This window comes from Anopheles nili, chromosome 3 (genome assembly GCF_943737925.1).
Source record: "Anopheles nili chromosome 3, idAnoNiliSN_F5_01, whole genome shotgun sequence".
In the NCBI taxonomy this organism is placed as follows: domain Eukaryota; kingdom Metazoa; phylum Arthropoda; class Insecta; order Diptera; family Culicidae; genus Anopheles; species Anopheles nili.
Genome location: NC_071292.1, coordinates 26,179,917 through 26,206,245, shown reverse-complemented (window position 1 = coordinate 26,206,245; position 26,329 = coordinate 26,179,917). Strand labels below are relative to the sequence as shown.

General features: G+C 47.1%; 1 protein-coding gene across 1 annotated transcript; it reads left to right on the top strand.

Moving 5' to 3' along the window:
- Nucleotides 1-2,101: 2,101 nt before the first annotated feature.
- Nucleotides 2,102-3,217, top strand: LOC128727004 (mucin-2-like). The gene is made up of 3 exons (XM_053820860.1): nt 2,102-2,153; nt 2,221-2,982; nt 3,084-3,217. Exons 1-3 carry the CDS (start codon nt 2,102-2,104, stop codon nt 3,215-3,217), a joined length of 948 nt encoding a protein of 315 aa, XP_053676835.1.
- The last annotated feature ends 23,112 nt before the right edge of the window (nt 3,218-26,329 follow it).

Below are 26,329 nucleotides of genomic sequence, written 5' to 3'. Positions count from 1 at the left end.
TCTCGCATTATCTAAGATGAAAGTGAAAACAATCGATCTCGTGCACCATTGTCACCGCACACGCTTTCCATCCGGCCTACCACCACGTGATCGCTCGATCCTTGCTCGACGCTGGTTGCGCCACAGGAAATGAACGAAAGAAAAAAAAAACACCCCTCGAGATCCGTGTAGCGGAAGTGAACCCATCGCATCACAGAACAATGCCCGTAACCGTAACCCCGGCGTAGCGGTTCAAAGACAGAGCACCCAAATACCCCAGACGATGGCGCGTCGCGGTGACAAAATGGCGCCCCGTCAATCCAAACCACGCGCGTCCAATACGCAATCGATCGCGAACCATTAGCGTGCGGTAATCTCCACCCGAGAGAGCCTCGGCGAATAATCGATTTCCACTTCAATTTGGTAATTCGTTTTGGCACTTGGAGCGCCGTTCCACCGTGACCGATGGAAGGTCACGTTCAGGCGCCCTCGATCTTCGCTGACGATCGTGGAATGCCGCCTTCTTCGCACACAAGCGAAGGAGTTTGTTTGCCACCTCCACCATCCATCTATTCTCTCCCACCAACTTGTTGTTCCGTTCTTGCTGCAGCGTTGGACGCCGGGCGCATTCCGGTGGAAAATCGAACCGAAGGAAAAGCTAATGGAAAGTGTCGAAAGCGAGAAGGCCGAAAACGCGCTCATCGAACGCCCAGCCTCGTTAGCTTCGGCGCTCGGTGTGTTGCGGATTCTTCACGCTAAATAGCTCCAGTTTCTGCCGTGCCCCCTTTACCTCTCAGCCCCAACTCAGCCCCCTTGAACCAGACCCTCGTCATGCGTTCGCTGGGCTCATCCGCAACGGTTTGCTAAACGCCTCATAAAATGGCTCTCGCGTTGCTGGGCGCTTTCTTTTTCGGTCTATCGGTTCATCTTCACGCGAAGAAACAAATCGACTCGCTGGTCGGGCGATGGAGGGCGGCCAATTTGCTTCCGCGAGTTGGCGATGTAAGCGAGGGTACTTTCCCTTTTGTTTCGGATCGCTCGAAGATCGCCACCCACCGATGCGCGTTCTGTGCCAGCCCGGTTGTGGCATCGTGGGCACAGAAACCAGAGGACGTTTATCCGACATCAGTACTTCCGCTGTTGAGGTGAGGGAATAAAAATAAGCGGATCGAATCTCTCGGTAGCGGTGTACAGTGCACCAACTTCCTGACGCTGCTGCCCGACTCCGTCCGGAACATTATGATTGCCTTCGAAAGGAGCGAGAGGACCCGAACCAAGGGGTGCGAACTGTCTCCTCACACCGACGCGCGGGTAATGGGTTTTCAGCAATTGTAATCAGTTGTCATCGGTGTGTTCGAGCGCGTCGAGGAAAATAGGGGGCGATGGCGATCGCGAAAAGCCCACCCCGACAAAGGCGGGAACGGCGAACGGTAATTTATCACGTGGTACTTTGGAAATGAACGGTAATTGAATTTTCCACCACCGGGTGAGCTGATCTGAGCCTTCCAGGGCAGCAGTACCGAGAGACCGGCGGGTGACAGACAAGTGATCGCTCTTTGGAAAGGATTCCGCCTTGGTCTGACAGCTGAAAGAGAGGGCTATTTTATAAGCGATCTCTTGCGCTCGGGAAACGGGTGAAAGTGAGCGAGTTTTAGTTCCGACATTCAGAAGTCCGTAATGCCAATACCTGTGGAAATACCTGCTTATGAGATGCTGGCGTTTCTGGGAAGCGAATGTCAAACGCTGACTCATACCGCAGAAGACACCTATTATCTGTTTCTGTTGATAACGCACAATAAATGCCACCCAAATTACGCCCAAAACCCCCGCACGTTCATTGTCACATGGCGAGAGATCATTTGGCCGCTAATTGATAGTGGACAATTCAATGAACTGGGGCATCACCGAACTGAAGGAGAAGAGCACGAAAATAAACGGATACGTTACGCTTATCGGTAATTTACATACGATGAAGAAATCGGCCACTGATGATGGGTCAGGTATCTGTTCGCGAGATAAGATGAGACATTGTTATATACCTAGGAGCGGTTCAGGAACTCAACATCAGTTTGTAGTGTCCGGTTCAAAGTAAACGTTCTTGTGCATGCAATAGGATTCAAACATGACAAAGCTAGTGATTTTCGGCGTGTTCTGTGCCTTGTTCGTGGGGACAGGTAATTCTGGACTTGATTTGATAGCTCATAGTCACGTGATTGAAGAAGCTGTTGTTTGCTGTTTTAGTGTACCCTCAGTTGGTTTGCTACCAGTGCGATGATTGCGAATTTCAGCAAGAAATACCGGTAGTCTGTGGAGATATTGACTACACCACACCGTATCCAACGGATCCAACATGTCCCACCTGTGCTCCAGAGCCTACTCTTCCGACAACTCCGGAATGGACGACTTCTACTCCGGACACTACCTGTCCAACCTGTGCACCAACTCTTCCGACTACTCCCATGCCAACAACTTCCACTCCAGATACCACATGCCCTACCTGTGCACCGACTCTGCCAACTACTCCTATGCCGACGACTTCAACTCCAGATACAACCTGCCCTACTTGTGCGCCTACTCTACCCACCACACCCATGCCAACAACTTCCACACCAGATACCACGTGTCCAACCTGTGCACCAACCCTTCCCACAACACCGATGCCAACGACTGCTACTCCCGAGACGACCTGTCCCACGTGTGCACCAACTCTGCCCACTTCTACACCGTTCCCTAGCTCAACGACAACGTCCTCGACCTTGCCACCACCGACACTTCCGACAACTCCGCAACTGACGACCTCCACACCGACGTTCCCACCGACCACGGTCACTCCATCCTGTCCAGCCGGATGTTGTCCCTGTTCCGGAGCGCGTGCAACGTCCATCTTTGCTATGGCTGCACACGCAGCAAAATCCGCCCTTATGGATGAGTTTGAAGAGGACATACGTTCACCACGTCAGCTACCGCTACCGGTGTACGTCTGCTACACGACAGAGCGCTACGGTGAGAGGCACAACGCCCTTTCGTTGGTGTTACGATTATTATTGGGAAGCCGTTGATTAACGAGACGTGGATATTCCACCGTTTTTTTTCTCTCCCTACAGTGAGCAACCGTCGAGTGATCAGTCGCGGTTGCACGAAACGCCAACAATCTGTTACCGACACCTGTACCCAGCTCGCTGGTGGTCAGACGTACGAACAGTGTTCACTCTGCTCCTGGCAGCTGTGCAACCGATAGGGACCCCCATCGTTACGTCTCGCTATCTCTAGCGCATGCTTCTGCTCTCATCAGCTCCCGGGTGTCACGCAACCGGAGCCCTAATCAATCAGCTCCAACCAAGGCTGACATGGTGACAGTCGTCAGTACCCAGAAAGTTCCCCAAACGGAGCATCTCATAATCACGCTGAAATTGTAGCCAAATAAATGAACACTTTATAAGATAAGCCGGTGAATGTGCGGCTCGTTCGCTCGCTTGACAAGGGAGGCTAAAATCTTGTGGCGCCAACGATAACGGAAGGATCTCTGATATGGTGTTGCAACCCCACCAGACCGGAAGCACAGGTCACTTCCAAAGGTACAGGCGCAAAATAGACGTCTTTATGTTGGGTTTTTATCACCTGATGACTAACCGTTGATCTGAACAGCATGTCGTCAAAATTGATCACAGAGTTGACCCTTGAAATGGATTGCTCCCCATTCAGGTGGTTGAAAGTGACACCATAACACCAAACGTCACATCAACGAGCGATCGGTTTCATGTATTTATGAGCCATTCGTTTACGGTCAGACGTGGCAAGAGACACTCGCGTTAATTTAATTCCGCCTGCCATGTGGGTAAAGTTCAATTGCTGGTGTTTTGCATTCCAAAACCCATTCGCCCTATGATCTAGCCCAACCATTTGCGTTCGCGTTTCTTCGCCACGCGAACGTGCGTCCTATTGTCCACGGCTTTAGGGCCTCATTTCCCATTCGATCTACGCCCGAGCTCTAACCGCAAAGGTTCAGCAGCTCAAACCACGTCAGCTCCAGCCGAGATTTATTCCCAGCGCCATATTTGTAACGCCTGCATCGCAAGCTCAATTTGGCCACCTCAAGAGAAAGAGAGAGAGAGAGAAGGCCGCCTTGTTTCAACGCGATTTTTCTCACCCCCGGTGCAACGCGGGCATCTATTTGGGTCCGGGCGGCCACGTAAAAATGCACTTGCCCCGAAGGAAACCAGTTAGCTTCCCTAATGCATCCCGTAATTTCAGCCTGCTTTCGCGGCCCCACCAGCGCGCATTACGTAATAAACGATCTGATTAATTTGATGTCGTGCGCGGTCCGGGTCCCGTCCGGCATTTTGCTCGCGTTTTTCCTTGCAGCAGCGATGGCCCCGGCGCGGGACCATATTTATGGGCATGTGTGATGCTTTATGACACGGTCGCCGATCCACGACCGCGAGCGACTCGAGACGGCTTGCATATCGATGGCGATCGAACGCAAAGGGCCTTCTCTCTCTCTCACACACACACACACACACTAGCCCTTTAGTGTTGGGTTGTCGAAGCAGCAAAGTGCAGCCGGGATGGTGCGAATGCGCTCGCGTTCGATTTGCATAACAATAAATTGCCCGGCTCGCGTGGTCGCGGTCCTTTGCTTGCGTTCCGACGCTTTTCCACCGGCCGGTGAGAAGGAAAGTGTTCTGTGCGCTAGAATCGAGCGCGGGATCGTACGGAGGAAAAGCGAGTGAATTGAAAGGGAACAACCGCTCGGGCCGTTGGTTTATGGCTTTCACTTTCTTTTCCCCGTAGTCGTGCGTGGTGGTGGTGGGAAAAAAACGGGCCAGTTGGCGCGTTCACTTCTGGAGCGCTGGAGCGTTTTGTTTCGATAGTTTTTGTCCAATATTCAAGCAATGTTTTGGGGAGATTTGTGTTGTTTGGATTTTGGGAATAACTATTGGAATTTGTGCTCTTTTCTCAAGCAAACAATTTAAAACTTCTTTAAAACTTTAAAACTTTAATACTTCTTTTAAGTATTTAACCAACCATTCATTGGCTCCGTTTGCTTGGCATAATTGAGAATATGAAACTTTGATGATTTTGACAGGATTGATGTTATACAATTCAACACATATACAGAGTGAAAGAAACTGTAAAATATTTCACAAATTCCGGAAGCCGAGCACTCTGGGCACCCCGCTAGGTCTTACAGAAAATCTCAGCTGGACGTCATCCGTGTTCCCCGAAAGCACCAGCAGCGCATTCAAACGAACCTTCATATCATTCGTCTATCTCCAAGCCCGTCGTAAAAGGACGCCAACGTCCAGCGTCACTGTGCATGGGTCTCCTGCACGAAGTCGACGTAGTTACCGCATGCACGAGGCCAACCAGGTCTCCGAGGTCGCAGACACGCGCGAAACCAAAAAAAAACAGAGAGAACTCCGCAAACCCGCGAACAAGCAACCAAGCAAACTGATCTCGAAGAAATTAACTCACTTTTTCAAAGAATGCCATTGTTTCAGCGCACCACAGCGAGGCCACAGAAAAAGGGCCCGCCTGCTTTGGGGACCTGAACCGTGCAACCCCAAAACTAGGCCGGCCCCAGGCGCATGGAACGAAAATCGTTGCGGGCGGTCATTTGGTTACCGGGAACACGGCGGTTCACGGTTTTGCGAAAAATAAATACACATATCTATCTCACGGCGGCCCGCGCGCAATCTCCACCGTAAGCCGTGACGGTCACCGCTGTTGGTCGCGAAATTGAACGACTTTTTTTGTACCTCCCGTGTGGGAGTTATGTAATGGGAGAAAAGAAATTACCACCGGCGGTGTTCATATTTCTTTCTGCACGCCGCGCACAAAGCGACCCCTTTCATAAGCGCACCCTTCGAAGCAGGTATCGTTTGGGGACGAAAACCGTACGCCATGGGGCTCTTCCTTTCTGTGGCATTATTTTTCGCTTTTCTCCCCGTCACTGTGGGGGCGCCGAGTGGCCACTCGGCCGGGCGGTAATATTATTAGTATCTTTATTTCGGCTTAATTTTCTCCATTTTTTTTTGTCTCGCTCCGCGTGGTCCGCTTTTTTCGATGTTGTTGTAATGTTTGCCAGCGCGATCGTGAGCGCTTGGGGACCTCGGCCAAGAAATGGTGCCCTCCTGTGCATATATTATCTCGGTCCGTGGGGAGATTGGCAGAGACGATGGGGGGGAGGGGAGAAAAGAGATACACGTGCTTTTTATGATGGCGCTAATGTGGCCGTTTGTCAAAGGGCTCCCGGGGCAGACTGGCCAATCCCGGTGCAATTTGTCGACGAGATCGTAAGACATCTCGAACGTCCTGCGGGCGCTCGCGACACTAAGTGCAGGGCAAGTGAGCGATCTAACGATTTTGTTAAAAGTGGCACGGCAGCATGATAGACTGGATGTATGCATTTTGGTGTAGCTTTGATTTATTTGGCCACAGCGATCGTGTGAAGTAAGACGTGATCGTTAAAAGTTCAAAAGTTCATATAAACGTTTACCTATTAGCTAGTTTTAATCGATTATTTGGATGAATGTACTTTTTCAAGTAATTGTTCATTACATAGAACTTTTCATTCAATTAAAAAGTCTTTTTTACAACACTAGACAATAAGGCTTCAAATTGCCATAAAGGATTTTAAATTTGAAACCAATCAATCGAAATATATGGGAAAATGATTATGACATATTCTTCAAACGAGTGGTAGAACTCAAAGAAATGTAACACGCGCTGCCAACGTGCCAAATTGCTCTCATTTCTCTTGATTTAAATTTGTCATTAACAACGATCCCCCCAACGAATCATAAATCATAAGCCTTTCACCGTCCGGCTGCCAAGCGCCACATTAACCGCGAGTATCCATTTCCACCTAATCGCGTCACAAATGGTGCGAAGACGGAAAGAGGATAAATTATTTAACATAATCCGATCATCGAACAGGAAAACAAACGTAGCGCGAAGAGCCGGAGAGAGAGTCACCCTGCACCACCCAGCGTCAACAAACACACACACACACACGCACAGAGGATGAGCGTAAAGTAAATAAAGCTCCCCGGGAAAGGCGATTGTCAACGGGTCGACGTACCGACAACCGAAAACAAACTGCTCAACCCCGAATGGTGGCTTCTTCATCGCGGAAAGCTGGTAAAATGGTACAAGAAGAAGCAAACCGAAAAGATTCACACGAGGGGACATCTTTAGCGGCGCGATAAAAGGCGCGATCGCGTGCCCTGCTGGCGCGTCTTTCAAAAAAAAAATAAAAAAAGTTAAAAGCGCCGCTGTTAACATGCGCAAACGCCTCCTATAAAAACACCCGTCGTGAGGTGGGGCAAGCTCTCGGGTTTCGGCTTCTTCTCGCGGTGCCACGAACGAGCCAAATATGTACACAAATAAAATAATATATAAAAAAAAGCGCCCAACACCGGTCGTTGGTTCGAAAGCGATCAGGCGAGGAGATGGGCTCGAAACTCGTGCCGCAAGATGATGGCGCTTTTTAATAGCGCGCATGGCTCTGCGCCCATCGTCACCTGTTTGGGTGGGGAGGAAATCAGTCTTTTCCCTCAGTTCTTTCTCTCTTTTAAGCCGCCGCACCAACGAACAGATGAATGGGGCGTTAGCCTAATTTACATACGGCCTGTGCGCGGGAGGATGCTGGTGGGATTGGATGATAATTTAAAGGTTTTGATCATCTCGTGCGCACCCCGAGATCGATTAAGACGTTTCGTGGTGTATCTTTTGACCAGGTGCGATTAAGCTCGGTCATTTGAATAATGGTTCTTTTTCGTTTGTGGTAGATTACGCCACGAACTAGCTAGAGATCCTTTGTTTATGGAGATCTTTTTGATATAATCTTAAGCATTATTCGACGGGAAGGAATGTATTGAAATAAGTTAATTAAAATAAAAAATAAATATACCTATTGAACAACAGTCTTTTTTTACTATAGCTGGTGTGAGGTATTTGAAGAGCTTTTGGATAGATCCTTAACATAAGATAGACGTTGAAAACTTTAATCTTACTCATTGCTAAGCTTAATCATCTCATACACAAATCACTGCCGTGTACGAAGTTGAATAATTTACAGTATTTGCCGTTTAATAAAGGCTTATACTCATTTTTATCGCTGCTCATTGTTCCCGAACCAATATATGGGTCATTCTCGGACGTCATTCGCCCTCTCCAGTTGGCATCTTTATTCGCAAACCCAGGGTCTTGAACCCTTGGCAATTTATCGCAATTTTTCGTCACCACCCAAGCCCCATGCTCGTTCGAAACGGACGGGTGCCAAATGACAACCGTTGCCACAGCCGATTTTCTTCCCCGTTTCACCGTAGGGCCAGCTTCCGAGCCCTAGCGCGAACGTAACGAAACGTCGACGCCATCAAATCGAACCCCCGACCAAGGCACGATTTGCCCCGGGAGAAAGAAACATGGCCATTTTATTCACTACGACGCGACTCCTGCTCTCGGTGTGTCTCCTGGCAATCTCGGCATCGGCTGGTGTGTTTGCTCCACCGTGTGGGTTTGTGTACGATGTTTCTTTTTATCTAAAGACCTGTTCCAGCATCGATCGGGCTAGAGCACGGCAGTAGTCACCGTCAGCCAGCGACTGGTTTCTCGCCAGCACCCCAGGCTGGTTAGGATAGCTCTATTTTTTCTTCTCTCCTGTTCGTTGGCTCTTTTTTTTTCGGGTCCAAGTACGCCGTTGGCCTCCAGCACACTTACCTACTGGCCAACTTCGTTCGAGCGGCAGGACCCGGGGTCGCGTACAACGAGAGTGTGGGCATGTCACCCGCTTTCCGTTCATAATTTATCTCCTCCCTGGTACGTTCGGTTTCTGTCGGTGCACCGGCGCGATTGCATAATCCCGCTTCGAACGTGTGGATCGAATTTAAGGACGGGCTGGTCGAGAAAGAGGGCCTCGAACCAGCTGTGCAAGTATCAATGAAATTCAAGTGTACACAAACCGGGACGAAAACGCACTCACAAACTGGAGCATTGGAGCTGCGAACATTGACGGTAGCTCCGATGGGAGATCCTCGAGCCAGCAATCGAGGCCGGGCTAGGCTGGATGTGATCTCAATCCAGATTCAGCCGGTGCGAGGCCGATGATCGTAACCGGGGGCACCTTGATCGCGCTGCGAGATCATCGAGGGAAAAAGTTGCACCAGATCCCTGATCGGTGACACTTTCTTCGCCTCGTAACACCACCAAACCTTCTCGGGAGAGCATGGCTGGGGCCGTGCGAGCTTTTACGGGAGGGAATATTTAATTAACGTCAGCCGGAACGCGAACCAGCACATGAGCTAAGCCGGTGGACAGCTGACAGCGTTGGTTTTGCCGTGGCACGGGAATAATCGTGCGTCGCATTCGGGATCACTAAGTCAGTGGGCCCGCACTGGACGAAGCGTTTGCTTACGATTTTAAATCAAACAGCCGGGAACGGGCTGTGATTGATCGGTACGGGCAAGGGATCGCGCGTTTCTCGCCTAGTGACGCATTGAACTCTTTCTACCCACGCAGAGCGCAAGGGAGGTTTCGTAATTGAGTAAAACGGCGTAGGTTAAACGTTGTGTATCTCTTTTTCGCTTCTTTTTCTATAAGACAACTGTTTCTGATTCTCTAAAATCCAAATACAAGGAAAGGTAATTTAATTAATGTGAAACAATTTCAAGAACATAAATAATTTTAACACATAAACAAAATAAACAGTACAACAATAAAGTTTTAAAGCATAGTATAAACAAAGTTTAGTATACTAATATTTTAAAAGCATAATTCTTTACAAAATCAGTTCAGTCACACGAAACACATGTTAGCATGTTGCTCCCAATCGTTGTGCACTCGCTCCCACAAGGGCAACAATGGATTGAATTCACAAACACGAGCCCGTCGTAAGTCTGGGAGCTTTTCACCTGCCCAGTATCTCAAAATTCAATTCACCCAGCTTCAGATTGGCTCGTCCAGCTTCCTGACATGAAGCACGGTTCCCGTGATGGATTTGTGTTTGGATACTTTGCTGTCGAAAATGTCGACAGTTTTGGTCTATTGTTGGCGTTGGAGGGTATGAAAAATGGCCCGCAAGCTAAACCGTCCTCTGGGTTGGCTACCATCCGTATCATCCCGGTTCAAGAGGTCGTTTGGTCAAAGCGGCAAGAAACTGAGCTTCACTCGTTTGCGGCGAACAACACCACCTATGTGAGCGGCGGTCATCAATCATGCGAGACAAGACATACGGGAAAAGAAGTAAAAACACACCTCGCAGCGGTGCGTTATCGATTATTAACCTCAGCTAACTAGTGGCTTTGAGGGTGAAAAACAGATAGTGGAATTGATCGAGGGAAGTCTGAACACCTCAACCAGTGAAATATCAAAGCATGATGCCGGTAGATTTCAAGCGGCAAAGTGATTAACGAGGAGAAAGTAAATCAGCACAAATCATACTTCCGGTTAGCTTGTCGAGTTCATTAGCAAGAGTTGAGGGAAAAATCATCAATGCTACTTCAGCATCCACCTATGCATGATCCAATCATAGAGTCTTGTCCACTGGTGACGAAATATTTTGGACATATTTCTGGACTACATTTTCCAGACGCTTAACGAACATCGAACCAGTGACACGAAGCCGCTGAGTGATATTTAGTCCGACATTTATCAACCCGCCAGCATATTCCCGAGCGTGGCCGTGATCATTAATTGGCTCAAATTTAAAGACATTACTCCGACTGTTTTCTTTTGTCCGAAAATGCGACATGGCACGATAAGCTTGCACTGGAACGAAATTATGAGCACATTATGCTAATTTGCCGTTGTCTCAGATATTTACTCTTTTTTTTTTCTTCTGTTTACTTGCAGGTAATTAAAAAAAAAACAACACGACCGAACAGTGATATAATAAATCTTGCCATCGATTCCGATAAGTACCGTACAGCTGTCGGCTTAATTAAGTCATCGAGCCAGCTTCTCAGCGCTCTCGCGCGGCACCTATCGTAAGTTGACCACCGTTGAGGGGATGATGGTGATTTGGCTTAATAAGAGATGAACGGAATGTCCTTCAAAATGAGCAAAAAAAAAGTGAACGATTCGAAAAATTGAACGAGGGAAAAAAAATCGCTTGAAACGAGTGCCTGGTCTCAACCTCAATGAAAGTTAATTGATGCGATAATCGTGATCTCATGCTTGGGGTGGTTGTACTTTCGATTCTTTCTGTAATGCGGGTCGAGATGGATCGAAACGATCAAATCGAAACATAACTAGACTCATCAGTCAATGTACAGCTTCTCGAGAAAATGGAAAACTTGAATGAAGAGGAAATAAAGTGTAGTTGATTGAAGCAGCACTAGTAAAAATATATCATAATATTCTACTTCAATTCACTTACGAATCTACCATAAGGTAATTTACGATAAGTTGCATGCAAAATTATAGCCTAAGGTGGAAAAAACGAACGCTATTTAAATCATATCTTATACATTATCATTGCCAATGGTTTTCCAGTCATATTGGATGCTTCAGTCAACCGATACGCTTCTAATGTACCGCCACTTAGCTTTAAATACCAGATTAGCTCACACAAAGCCCACGCATATCCTTCAAAAGTACGCAAATGAACCGCCCTTACATTCAGCACGCATAGTTTCCGTTTTTATTACTAGTGAACTTTTCCTCACTTGCACAAGGATAACAATTTGCGCAGCAGTCTACCATTAAACGCTACCGCTTTTCCAATTTATAGCCCAACCGTGGCTCAAGCCAGCTGCAGCACGGTCAGTTCCATCCAACCGCACAAAGCCGCTTTCCAACCGAAAGCGGAAGTGTCAAAGTCAATAGTAGGCTTTGCGCAAATTGGCGAACCACCACCCCCACGCGCAAGGCTACGGCCGAGCTGAAACAATAAGTCACTTATGCTCCGGGAATGCGCTCTAACACTTTCAACCTTTTGCATGCGCAACCACCCAAACCCCAGAGAGGTATAGGAGGCCGAACGGAAGGCGACTATTAGCCGACCGTGGGCCGTGGGGATGGTTTATGCGCAGCGATCGCCACCGAACGCATGGCCAACCGCGTCGAGGCGCAGACGACCGCGAGTCCGCACGTCCGATCGGTGCAAAATTGGCCACAATGCGGAACTTTTGCGCACGCGAAAGGCAATAAGGGCGGGCGTCGATTTGAATGCGGCACGAGCGGCCAGATCGGTTCGCATTATGCGCGCGAGCTTGATCGGGGTGCAAGGAAAACAACGCTAAACAAAAAAAATACCATCCCCCAAGTGGCCACGAGGCGCCAGATCTTGACATTCGCGTGAGCCGTACGTTTCGATTATGGTAATGAATTTAAACGATCGCTCGACGGACGGCTGGCAGCGGTTCGGAAGAAAGAAAGACACACAAAAACGCTCGTTTGAAGCGTAGTCCTTCCGCCTGCGCTTAGGATGCCTGAAACTGTAACAGAGTTGTTGCAATTACAATGCAATATTGCATCTCCCCAACCACTCCACGGTGACGGCGACGTCGATGATGATGATGATGGTCAATGATGACGGCGTGGGCTGCATTAGTTTGCGCTGGAGATCGTGAAAGGCCGAAAGAAAAACACCGAGTCGCCTTCACTTTCCTGTCGGAAACTAGCCCTTTTTGTCTCGGAAATTGTGGCCCCATCGATGGAGGTTGCGCGGTGTTTGCCAACCTGGACACTCCGGTGGCCACGTATCCGATCGGTATCTTACGGTGGGTTGGTAAAACCCCTCCAACTGAAAGCCTCTCTTGAGCCTAACCACCGGGGATGAAACGGTGCGAACTGATCGGTGCATTTAATCGATTTATGTCTTTTCTGCACAAACGAGCCACTTGGTGCTTGTCGAGTGGGCCGATCGATATCGCACCCAAGGGATCAGGTCGAGGCTTGAAGGCAGGTGCTTTGTGCTAAGCGTTTGTGCAAATGTCCTGCGCTCGGGAAGTTTATAGGCTTTTTTACTATGGACATGAAAATTTGCAGCTTTAAACGGCGTTAGCGTCATTTTGCGTTTATCAAGGAAATGTCGGTAGATTTAGATAAAATTTATCTAAGAATTATAGGTCAATTTAATTGACATGCGAGTAGGATGTAACAACTCATGTTTATGTGAGTTATAGGTTAATTAAGCTTGATGCTTATTATTTCCCTATTGATGAGCTGTATAAAGTAGATTTACATTTTTCTTTTGTTTATCTACTAAAATTCTGGCTTCTGAAATATTTGCAAATTACACTATTCGTCACATTGCAGTACATTTTAACCATTGCTACAAGATATGAAAAGCTGTAGACCATACCGGTCCATAAATACTCGTAAGTAGAGCAACAAAATAGCTGATAAATAAATGATCCTTTCGAGAGGACGGAAGGTGCATTACCTTCATCACAGTGGCTTGAGTTAGACCTTCGAGGCGCAAGGTCTCCTTGGTAATAAATTATACCTCATCAACCGCACCGGTGCCCAAGCGAAGCACGCAAAAGTGGGATATATTTTCCTCTTAATTCGAAGCCTGCAACGTCTGGACATCAGTCAGGCCAATCAGCAGGAACACGCTCATGTCGTAACATTCTCTCCCGACCGGCAGAGATATATTATCCACCAAGACCAAGCGGGTCAGTTCAAAACAAAACGGTATGTTTAACATGTTGGCCCGATTTTGGGATTTTTTTTTTCTATATTTTATCCTACCACAGCCCATAAGGGCCCGCATCGAGCCGCGGGTAAATGTGTGTAAAACTGCACGTAAATCGATCCCGACATCCTCGCACGCGGCCACCCGGGTGAAAGGTGTTTAGCAACATTTCTGACTGCACGAGAGTCCAGGCGCACGACAACCCTTCAGTGTTGCTGGTGTCCGAAAATAACAACTCCAAAGCCGCGCCTGCGCGTTGTCGCGTAACTGGACATTGAACAAAAGTCCCTTCGAGCGCGCGCGCGCACTCTGGAAAACACTCGCCAGCAGATTTTGTATTTTCTTTTTTCCTTAATTTCAGAGCGAAAGGGTTCGCTTCAATTACAAGGGTGCAAAACACAAACCGACGCGAAAACCCACCCCATTTTGGGCTGGTCCAAATTGACATCGCGGGCGTGCCCCCGCGGCTGCACTTGCGGTTTCGCTGATTTCGATCCTTTCACTTTTTTGCACTGCTGCTCTGTTAAGAAGCGCCTCCGAAAGTCCTTGAAGACAGTCAAGGAAGAAGCGATCGACAATTTCCTGCACACGGGAACGAGGATTCCCACGAAAAGAAATCGCCCGATAATTTGGCAAAAAGAACAATGCTTCTGCTCGATTTGTGCACCGGGAGCTCGAAAATGGTATCTCGTCACAAAGGAAGCCCATTTACCGATGGGCATGATAATTGTGAGTGATTGAACCGCCATTTGGGCGTGTAAAAATAGGAAAAACTAAACTAAAAAAAACTAAAACTAAAGCCTGGGAAGGATGGAAAGTAAAGTGCCATTGCCCGAAGGTGATTGATGTAACCATATGGAAGGACGGAACGGTACGGAACGTAATGACTTCCTTTCACCTGTAAGAAAGAAACTAATAAACGGCCCTACAACCGAAGACATTAAATGTAATGTAGCTTTTGTGTTTTGTGGAAAATATGCATTCCCATGAAACGAATCCTTGAACAACTCCCTAGCCGCCTCGAGGCGTCGAAGCACAAGTAGTTAAAATTTACGACACCTAGATTCGTGTCAATTTGCTCATGTCCTCTCCCATCCGGAGTCGCAGAACAAAACGCAGCTAACTTCCTAAGCTAAGGGTTTCTCCGGTCGCGCGCCTTTCACGCACGTGAGCCCTTTCCGTCACGTAATGTGCATTCCTTCGTCGATCTTATGATAGACTATTACCATCGACACCCTGCCCGGCGAGAAAGGTCAATCACCGAGGCCATTGTTCTCGGCACGTGTTTGCATTACCCCGCACAAAACCCTTCTGTTTTTCCCGCTCTATATCCACTGCCCTCCCAGCCAGCGAGTCCGGTGGCAACATTCACCACACATACCACAATGATGCAGCACAAAACTGCACCGATGCATCGGCCGCGGTGCGGAAATGACAGCGGATTAGTGGTGCTATTAATCTTTTCCTAAACGAAAATGTATGTTGACCCGAGAGTGTAAAGGAGCCTTCTACTCGTGACCGCGACGGGTGGTCCTGGCGTGCAAGTGAGACTCATCAGCGAAGTGAAAGACTCTATCGCACCCGCGAATGAGCGAAGGTTTCGTGAAGGGATACAGCAAAGGGCCAGCTCACAAGCTCCGGATCGAGCGAAACGCACATCCGCTGCTACTTTGTTTTGCCACCCGTTTGGTGAACGCACTGTTAAACTGATGGACTACCCGTGCTGACAGTCTCAGGAAAGCACCCAAGAAGTGGCCAGTACATTTTTATACCACCCAGTGGTTCGAACACGGCTGCAAAGTGGTTGAAATTACACGCCGTAACGGGGTGGTCTAGGTTTTTATTTTTCGGTTTTTGCGTCAAATTAACTTTAAACCTTTTTCCGATTATCACCGGGTGCGTGCTTGGACGTGTTTGAAGATTCATGTTACCACCGCACCATAATTCCACGGTAAAGTGTGAATAACCTGTTATTTCATTCGAATATAAAAAAACACACACCTTCCACCAGCCGGTAAGCGGTTTATCGTAATGAGTGCCGTTTATAAAACTTATCATCAATCACGCTCCGCACCGTCCGGTTGACGTCAAAAACCATCATCATCGCGCAAGGATAATGAATTATCTGCTAGGGCGTAATAAAAAACGAAAACAAAGAAGACAGGCAAATGGGGGGGGGTGCATCTTGAAATCGAAAATGGCGCATCCCTTTTTGCGATACTGCGATGCTCTTTATCGATAGTCACGCGATCGAAACTGTCCCACGCGGGAACGCGAACTCTCTACGCGAGCCCCTTATTAAGCGGCCACCTCGATCGGGACGAACGATAACCACGCTCCGGTGGGGTGGTATTTATGGGATCGTAAAGAAAATTGCGCATGGCGTAGGGAAAAACTGTTTCTTTACGCGAGCTACGCGCAAGCTGTGACGCTAGCGAGCCGATGAGAAGGATCAGCTTAGCGCGGATGCAGGTGTGCAACAGATGCATAACATAGATTATGATTCGATTAAACGCACCCGCCACGGCACATCACGAGGAATTGTTGTGCAAGCATTGCACCGAGGCTTGGGATAAGCATCTCGCGAGCGAAGCGTTGGGGTAAAATATAGCCAAACGGCAGTTTTTGTTTTTATTTAACGCTTCCCCAGATTTACAATCACTCCGGCAGTATTATGCCCCTCCGTAGGAAGGTAGCATTAAATTCCTTCCTCGGTAACGTAACTGTTACGCGCGTTTCTCTGCTCAGAACAGTCTATTGGCAGCATCCGAGCGGACAATTAAAACCGCTGCTCGGATCGGCATTTGCGTGCTGCCATCGTAAAGAACTATTAAATTTCCTCATCGATCGGCAGGCTGGTGGGTTTAAATGTGTTCGCACAGCACCGTGAATCATTTCATGGTGTAGAAAATTATAAGTATAAAAAAAAAACACCACCGATGGATGGGATTGTTTTGCAATAGGGGGAAATTGCAACGTTACGTACAAAAAGTGGGAGCCCTCCATTGCCCGGTTCCTCTAATCGACTGTCAAGCGTTACACCTTCCGAAACATGACTGGCTGATAGAGGGTCCCGGCTCCAGTCGGCCGTTAATCATTACCCAAGTGATTCTGCGAATTTGCATTCAATTGCATGAGGCAATGGAGCTATGGGCAGAAAAAAATGGTACACCTGCGTCGCGAAAATGTATCGGAAAAGCGCTTTCTAGAGCATGACTGTTGCATGAAAACAAAGGGCTAGATGGAGATGGATTTCAATGCATAAAATAAAAACATATGTATAAGATATATTTAAGCACATAGAAGCTATGTACCATCACATTTTGTCTCCAACATACCCTATGGCAATCAATTTATGGGTGAAAAATATTTGCCAAATTGAAATGGAATGGCAAGCGTGCCATGCTACCTAGCTAGTAAAATGTAACCTGTAAATAGGTTTGATTTATGGCCGTCCCATTTGCTCTGCTAAACTAATTACGCTCACCTGCAGCATTTGCACGCGGGGAGAAATAATAGCCTCCCGGTGAAATGCATATTTTATGCCCCACGAAACGACCAGTGCATCCTTTTCCCGCTGCGTCGCGGTTGGTTGCCTTCGAATCTCGCGCCGCCTTACGCGCGATCGTACATTAATCATATCGTACGCGCACCGAATGCGAATTGCAGCGACTCGTGTGGCTTGCGAAGAAAGACCGTTTCGTGTGTGGCGGAAAATTAGATGACCAACGTGTGTAGCATGTAGCCGATGGTTTTTTTATGTTGTGGGGAGTTATGCGGAAGTCTATTCGCGCGAGTTTTCCTCGTCGTCGCTGTCCTGCGGTGATAATCCAACAGATCGTGAAGGGCTACTCGATCATCGAATGTGTATTTGATCGACCGTCCCAGTCCAGGCTAAGCACCATCATTAAAGACCAATCCTGCGGCTAATAGACTGATAAATCGCGAATATCGTTGCAGCTTCAGGAGAGCAATAGAAGATACAAATGAGCACATTGTATTTACTTTCTTGGGCTTCATATCATATGCATATTGTCGGTAGCATGCATATGGAATGACTAGTTTTTTTTTTCAAGGCTAATGTTTTTGGATATTAATATAACATAAATAAACAATAGACATCATCATCGTTCATCTCCAACACACACGATTTCTCACAAAATAAATTTTTAAACAAAGCACAAATAAGTATTATTCTGCATGTGTGCACTCTTAATATACACGAATGTAAGCAAATTTCACGCAATTTTCCCCCGATCGATTGCATGACTAAAATGCCACTTACATCTTGCGGCGGTGCGTTCGTTCTGAGGCCATTTAATTAGCAAACAGAAACTCACGCGCATCATTACCGTTTCCTCCCATCGATATCGATCGCAGCATGCGATCCCACCCCTATATAGGGGTAATTTGTGCGCAAAAAAAAACACCTTCCCTTCAGCAGCGTGGCGGCATAATCTCATCACATAATTACCCAACAAAGCGGCGCATAATTATCCACCTCCCCTGGGGATGCACTTCGGTGCATCAGGTGCAAGAAAGCCGACGATCGCACTCGGTATGCATTGTCAGCTAGCGCTCCGGGTTCAAGAGTCATCGGCTCATCAGTCCGGGCTCGGGTTGCGGTCGCATCTCACACGCACCTCAATCGCAAATGGAGGGTAATTTGTCCCACCGGAGGGCTGCGTTCACGTTGCTCATTAGCGATAATAACCCACCCGGGAGACGCCCCACTGTACGTTGCTTGGGGTGAGATTTCACTGCGCAAAATACAGGAATACAGCATCAAATTGCTCGCATCTCGAACGCGCCCCAACGGCGATCGTAAAATGTCACCTTGCTCTTGCTCGAGCCACGCTGCTACCCAACGGAATGGAGCCTTTGCGCGCGATTTTGATAAGTTCAATCGAAAATTAATATTTATTGCCGCCCATTTGGCCTCGGAAAGGCCTCGACGAGGAAAGGCCAGCGAGTTGGCTTAAGCCCGAGCACTCCCGTTCGAACACGCGAGGGCAGAAATCAAGAATCAAGATCGGAGAACATATTTCGTTTTTCCTCGGGTTATGGTTACAACATATTTTGCCCCAAGTATTGCTCGCTTCGCGACTAAGCTGCGATCGATTGGAGGTGATTCGAAAGCTGGCGATTCCTTTCGCTGAAAATGACAAGCTGCAAGCGAGTTTTCCTGGAATGTGAGCATGTCGATGTAACCTCGAGGTCATCGTAACTCGAATGGACAGTTTTGCGTTTCCGCATCACAGCGTCTGATAAATAAATATAATTTGAAAAAAAATCACAAAAAATGCGTTCCGTATGAAGAAAACAGTATTCAAATTATCTTACACTTAATGCAAGGACGCAAATATTGATTCTTTAAAAATGTCTTGAAACTCTTCAAGTAGCTGAGATTGTAATTAGATAAGAATAACTATCATTCAATAAAAATAGTAATAAAAATATGCAATTGTATTGAGCAGTAATGTTAAGCACTTTAATTAAATTGATTCTGTAAATGAAAAATATAACAACAAGATTTGTTATAACCATACTGATAAACACAGGTTCAATCCGTTAGCTTTTCTATCTCCTAGCGATTTATTTGCCACGACGATCCAACTTTGGTGCAAACCTACAAATGGTTGTCCGGTTTATTACATTTTCCATTTGTCACTTCTTACTTGAGCTAAGCAACCAGTGAATGCCTTTAGGAAACAGACCCAGTACGACACTCCACCCATATTGGATCACACCCGACATCGCACAGTTATGTAAAAAGTTAATTAACTAATTAAAATCGAATATGGCTGAACCAGAAGCTTCGGATAGTCAAGCACGAAAAAATCCGTCAAAGGCACGTGGGGTGTTTGCTGAAAACGGTGGAACATGCTGCGAGCCACAGAATGAAATCGTTGTCTTTCCAGTAGTGAGACAGAACTTGATGGGTTTCGACAGCTGCTTCCGAAAACATACGCCTAATCGATCAATATAAATAGTGCCAAAACGTTGCTTTCTCCATCCTTGAAAGGAGGCAAAATGGAGATACAATCGAAAACCGACGTGGAAAACTTTTGCATACTATTAAGCTTTACTTAACTAGTTAATATAATATTAGACTTGCTAGAAACCATATCAGCGCACTTGATAACAATTTCACCTTACGTTTGATTTTGTATACATATTCAAACTTTTCATAAGAGCTGTAAGGCACCATTCAAAAAGATAAATTTGAGAAAAATAATATTCACTTATGACAAGCGAATACAGCTGTCTGAATAACCGTGAGAAAACGATTGAATCTTGCACTACCTCAAATAGTCAATTAATTCATTGAATATCCTAAACTGCCACCAACGAGTAGATTTTCCACGGTGCATTGGGAAGCAGAGCGTTTTCCTTCCAAATTCAACGTACAAAAGCAACCTGCGAGCAGATTCCTGCAGCACGAAGCCGCCCCATTCATCTCGATTTAGCCACCGATACCCGACCCGATCGACATTTCACTCTTGTTCGTTCCTGCAACCGATCCGTTCCCGTTGGAATTTTTGGTCGTAATAAGATTTCGTTCGTGACTCATTACCACCGACACACTGGCCGCCCGGGACCCCCAAAGGGATTGCGTAAATCGATTACGCACAGCCTCCAGGCGCTGGTGGGTCCTTTCCCATCCCAGGCTCTAATTGATTGAGTCCCTCGCTGGCTATTTACGGGCGAATTTAAAGCCAATAGTGACGCATCCTTTGCGTAAAGTTTTCCCGCAGCCCAATGGAGGCTGCATCGTGCCGCCTTTTCACCGCGCAAGTGCTCCGAACGCCGAAACGGGAATTTGTTTAGCGAAAATTATCCAACCCAAATGGTGTCCGGGCTGTTTCCAGTCAAATAAGGGCCCCGGTTAGAGCCGGTACAGAAATTCCATCACGTCGCGGGCCGCGTGAGGTCGTGATTTGAGGTTGGTGTTAATAAGCGAATCAAGGCTTATGCCGCCTGCATAGAAATGGATGGGGCGCAACAACAACAAAAAATAAGAAACTTTCATGGTGAATAAATATCAGCTCGAAAAAGGGAATAACTGGCGAATGGGAGCAGATCCGAGCTCGAAATGAAATGGTTCGAACGCGCATTCGTATGAAATGCTATATCACGATATTTTTCACCCTTTTTGGGGCCGGTTTGGCGTTTTGTTTGTTTTTTTTTGAGCGAAAGATTCGAACGAAAATTATAATTAGCGTCGGTGCCCGCGAGTGCTGCCATTGGCTTGCCACGCAGACATGGCATTTTTGGCATGGATGTTGTTCGTTTGCGGCGAGGCTGTAGTTGAACAATTAAAGAGCCATCAATCTTCGATCAACGAGGTGAGAATTGTGCCATTTGTTTGCAAGCGTAGTGAAAGGATTTTGAGAGGGCAATAAGTTTAGCTAAAAGGTATTCAGTCTCAAAGCAATTAGTGCCAAAATTGAGGCACGAATAAAACGATGTAAAAATATAAAAAGGATAAAGTCAAAACGCTTGCTATATCCGAAACCCTTAAATATAAATTTAACAAAAATGCATCATGTATCGTTTTCTTAGATTTTCAAATTGTTCTTCATTCATCAAGTTGCAAAAAAAATCCTCGAATCATACAAAATCACACGATATAGCCCGTTAATTACATTTTCTGCTTTCTCATTTTTCCAATTACATCACCGGTCTCTCACAAATAATGGATGGATATATGCTATATTTATTTTATTTGATCGATTATTGCCATTTCCTGCGGTCAGCGGTTTCGCGAGCGCAAGCTCATTTCGTGATTTTTCCAACCCCACCATCCAAAGGGGGAAGTGATCGGTCGCGCCTGCATTTGTGGCCGGGGCGTTGAGTTGCTGCACCGACGAATGCAACCGGCGCCTCGGTGTGATTAAAAATTATCGATCACCTGCGAGGCGAATGTGTTTTTTTTCCTGTAATTACTGTTATTATGGATTCAACGACTCCATTACGATGCCCGCAGCTTGCGATTTGGTGCTCACGGAAGGACCCTCATGATTTAGACTTATCTTATCAGCGTGAATTCAATAAATTAAACACACTTGCTAGGAGTTTGAAACCAGCTCAATAAAGCACATTTTATCCTGGATGGACGTGCGCTCAACACCGACTACTCACGAAACCGGCAATCAAACGTTCCCCGGCGCTTGCTGCCACAGCGCAATTAATGCGTGGACAAATTAGGGCTAAACCAGGCTGGTGCACTGCATTGTGGTGCGATTTATGACTTGTACGACGTTTCGAAGGTACCACCGGATCAGAAAACCGGACCCGTACCTCTTGGCTCGAGGTCCCGGGCATCTATTCCGTACGTTGAAAAATGGTTGCGGCGAGGTGGAATAAAATGAGATGAATTATACGCAAGCCACCGGCTGGTGGTGGAAGAAAATGACAGCAACGAAGGCAATCGAAACCGGTATCGTTGTCGGGCGAACCGGGTCTAGAATCACGCAGAAAATAGCTACCGCGAAACATGCAATGAGACCCGGTACAATTTGGCACGATCTACGATATTTGTAGGCATCATAAAAAGCGTTGGTCAACATTTGTGCGCCGCATTTAAATGTGAATTTTATTGCAGCGTCCGCTCCGCTTGGGCTGAGAGAAATGAAGCACAAATAACCCACCGAATTGCGGCGGCGAGCGTGTTGCAATCAATTAAAGCATTGAGGCGAGTAGGAAGCTATGCTGCTTCATTTAAAACCAACGACCACAGCCACATTTCATTCAATCCAAAGCGTGGCTGAAGTGCTGAAGCGCCATTTGGCAACCCTTGGGACACCGCGGGACAGTAAATTTTCACCGACCCCGCAAACGCACGACCAGCGCTTCAAACGTCCGAGCGCGTCCGGGAAAACCTTCAGCGTGTACAGCGTGGACAACTTTCATTTTCCTTAAATACCACAAATGCTACAAACCGTCCCTCCACGTGCCACCTAACCTGCGTGGCCCCACGGGCAATGAAACAAACGGCCGCTAATTAGAGATAAACAAATTAAACCGACCCGCCAACGAAGGCCCGTGCGAGAGGGCGCGATCGATTTGCGACACGGTCGAATCCCGCCGAACAAACGAGCCTTCACTGGCCATTTTTTTTCCCGCACCGCATAAGGCGGACCCTTATCAAGCATCGAGCGGATCAGCGCACCGCGCGGGGCTCGCAAAGCGTAAATGGCTGTCATTCTGGTTTTCGGAATGCTGCCGGCGAACCAGCCACATCGATCGATCGCGCGGGTTTTCCAATCGGTGGATGTAATCGGTGTCGATCGAACGACATGTGCGGGGACAGCCGTGTGGCACTGCCGGTTCGCTAGTTCCCTTTCGACAGCCTAACATGAGGCGCTTTTCCAGCCCTTTTCCGTCCGCAAGCACGATAAAGAACCAATTACCGATTGCCGGTGGTACCGCGTCGCAGGCGTTCAGCTATGTTAACTGATGTTGCGGCGTGGCCTTTTGCCTGCCCATTGAGCACGTGTTTGCTTGACCGGACCTTATCGGCGTGGCCAGGTTGTGATAAAATGAGCAACTGTTGCTTCACAGCTTCTCATATTTTTTGTTGTTGCCACCACCGAATGGATGGAGCTGCATATAAAAGTTGTAAATTTTCGCATTTAATAAGCACACCTCACCTGCACCAGGTGTCGACACGACCTTCGCATGCGAGGGCCTTGCAAAAATGCGCACCCCGATTTTACTTGCACGCACTAATTGCGCCCGAAACGTTACGCAAACGAGTGCACTCGCGAAAGGCAAGCCGGGTGGGTGTGCGCGCAAATTTTGAGCCACAAATAGAGCGCAACCGATTTGCCTGCATAATGCAAATTAATTACCCCAAACCGAATGCAAAGCAAACACGTTTGCTTCGCCCACCTCGATAAGCTTCGCTTCGGCTGGTTTTCCGTCTTGATGCCATTTCGTTTCCGCTCTTGCCACGCGCGAGTTGTTCGTTTTTGTTCTTATTATTTCCTCCCTGGCGCACGACAATTGCTGTCAAGGTTACCGACGCCAAACCAGCGCCAGAGCATTCGGCTGAGCCACAGTCGAGCCACCGCAACAGGCCAGGCCTGACTTTTTCTCGACGGAGGTACCGCAGCGATGCCAACCAAAGCGACATTGTATGCTAATTTCGAAACAATTCCACCAGCGGATCGGTTTCGGCATACCGGTTCTGCGGGAGCCGCTTTATCCTGCGCGAGCTGCCTCGTGTGCAAGGTGTCAATATCAAGAGCATTCCGAGGGCTGGTTTATTCGCGGCTGGCGCCAGGATGGCGGAGTTGTTCGCGAACAAGCATTACGCCATGGCGCCTTGAATCATTACACGATATTTGAGGTGGCAGCATGGAGATGGGTACTTTATGTTGCACCAGCGTACTTAATTATTTCGTTAATTGCTCGATTAATCGCACCAAGCTTATGTTCTTTCTACAAAAAATGTGAGAAATATAAAACCACCTAAAAATATTTCCTCACACGGAAACGACATGCAGGTCACTGGTGGTATAATATTCCAGTGGTGCGCAATAAATCTCTCCCGAAAACGAGACATGTGTGAAAAGCGACAGTGCCAAACACCACCAGCTCGATGTAACACCACTTTTCTTGGCCGCATGGCATGAAAATCACACATCCGCTGGCACCTTACGAACGAACCAGACTAACCTGGTCGAGACGCCACTAGTGCGCGCCTGGCATACGCGCATGCCGAGATGCATAAAATATGTCCCCGCGCAAGTGCAGCTGCAAGTGTGCGCATGTCATTCATGCCTCTCGACTGTGCTTCGTTGATAATTTATTTCCAACCACGTGCGCTCGTGTGTATGTACGGCTAGCAGCAATGTGTTACACAGACGAGAGACGAATAGAAAAGGGATTTTAAAAACAGTTGAATTACTATGTATACTAGTGGCTAAGCTAACAAAATTAAGAGAAACATCATTTTGTAAACTTTATCATTGTCAGAGCATTAGAAATTTACGAACCATTCAGACCATTTGCGGAAAAAAGCAGTATATGATTACTAACGCAACTAACGCCCTCATGGTACTCGTGCCAGCCCTCATGATTCCGAAAGCCCAACGGCACTAACTTTCGATCACAAAAACGGTAAAAAAGTGACGATCGCGTTGCGCCCGAGACCGTGGTGTCTGCGCTATGGTCATGAATATTCGATGAGGTAAAAGTGATTTTATAAATTATTAGCTTTCGTCATATCGATGACTGGAACGAATCTTTTTTAACCGTTTATTTCGTTGACCGCCTCGTTAAAGTAAGCAAAGGTGGTGTGCATGTGCACGGTCGCAATGGATCATTGCCAGAATCGGAATGAAAGTGACAAAAGAAAAGTGAAATATATGTGAACATTGAAGCGTCTTTTGCCGTCTTACAACCACGCCAAACGGCTTTGGTGGCACATTCAACACCGGCCAACGAGCAAACCTAGTCTTAGTTGCAATATTTACTTTTTCTATTTTCAACCCAATTCGCCAACACTAGGCGCTCCGGTGAGAGTAGCGTCGATTCGGTGCACCTTCGCTGGGAACGACCCACCCGAAGGTCGTCCACGTGACATGTGACATGTTTACAAGATTAGTGTGCCGCTCAAACCGCACTAGCATGGAGCCTCGGTGAAAAACCGCCCCCGGCCTTTGACGCGGTGTGGCTCTGCAGCGCAGCATAGGTGTTTTGTGCTAATTTGCATATTTAGTACACGGTGACATAGTTTCGCTCCAGGCAGGTTGGCGCTTTTGCTGCGAGCAAGAAGCGTTTTACCCGTTTCTTGTGTACAGCTTTTGCACCATCCCAGTTGCTGCCACTCATACGAACGAACGAAATGTATATTTCGCAATTCGTCATTCAAAAGAGTGATTGTTGTTGCCGTTGTTGTTTTGTGAGTCTAGACTTAGTTTGACTAGGCATGCTTGCGGTTACCTCGAGCCAACTAAAGAGCAGGTAGAAAAGACTTATGCGATAAAAACAAGCTTGAGTAGCCAAATACAGCAATCCCAAGTAAAAATCTTACTAAAAAACTAAGTTGACGTACATTTTTCATTGCAGTGATGAAACTTCATGTTACTGATACATACCGATGCTATAGACTTAACACAAAGTATTGAGGTATAAACAACCATCAAATCTGGCTTACATGTATTAAAATGTGCTTAAGATGAAACCCAGTCAAACAAAACATAGATAAGCTTAATTTTATTTTGTCCGCCATAGCACAAGGTTCGTTGTCTATACCCTCGTTGTAGTCTTTTGAAAATTTTTAGTTATAAACCCATTTGACGAGTATCTGCGTTCAATGTTATCAATTGCGGTAAACATGTGACTGCTGTCATTCTTAACAAACTGATTTATGCACTAGATCACCTTTACACCGGTGGCATAATTAAAATTTTCTTGATAACTTGTTCCTATCACGCCCTAACGAGTAGGTCGCAGGTCGACCTCCACCCAACAGCTCTTGTCAAACACATCAGGCAATTTGAAAGCTTGAGACATGCGCTATGCCGTCTAAACATGTAATTATGAGATCGATTGATATGATCATGATTCCAACCAAATGTACCGCAACCGCGCTAGATTAATCGGCTTCGTTCATGACCTCCGCTTAAGCCAGTAGCTGTTTAAATGTTGACAAACGTAATTAAATTGAGGAGCACAAACTAGTTCGCATGA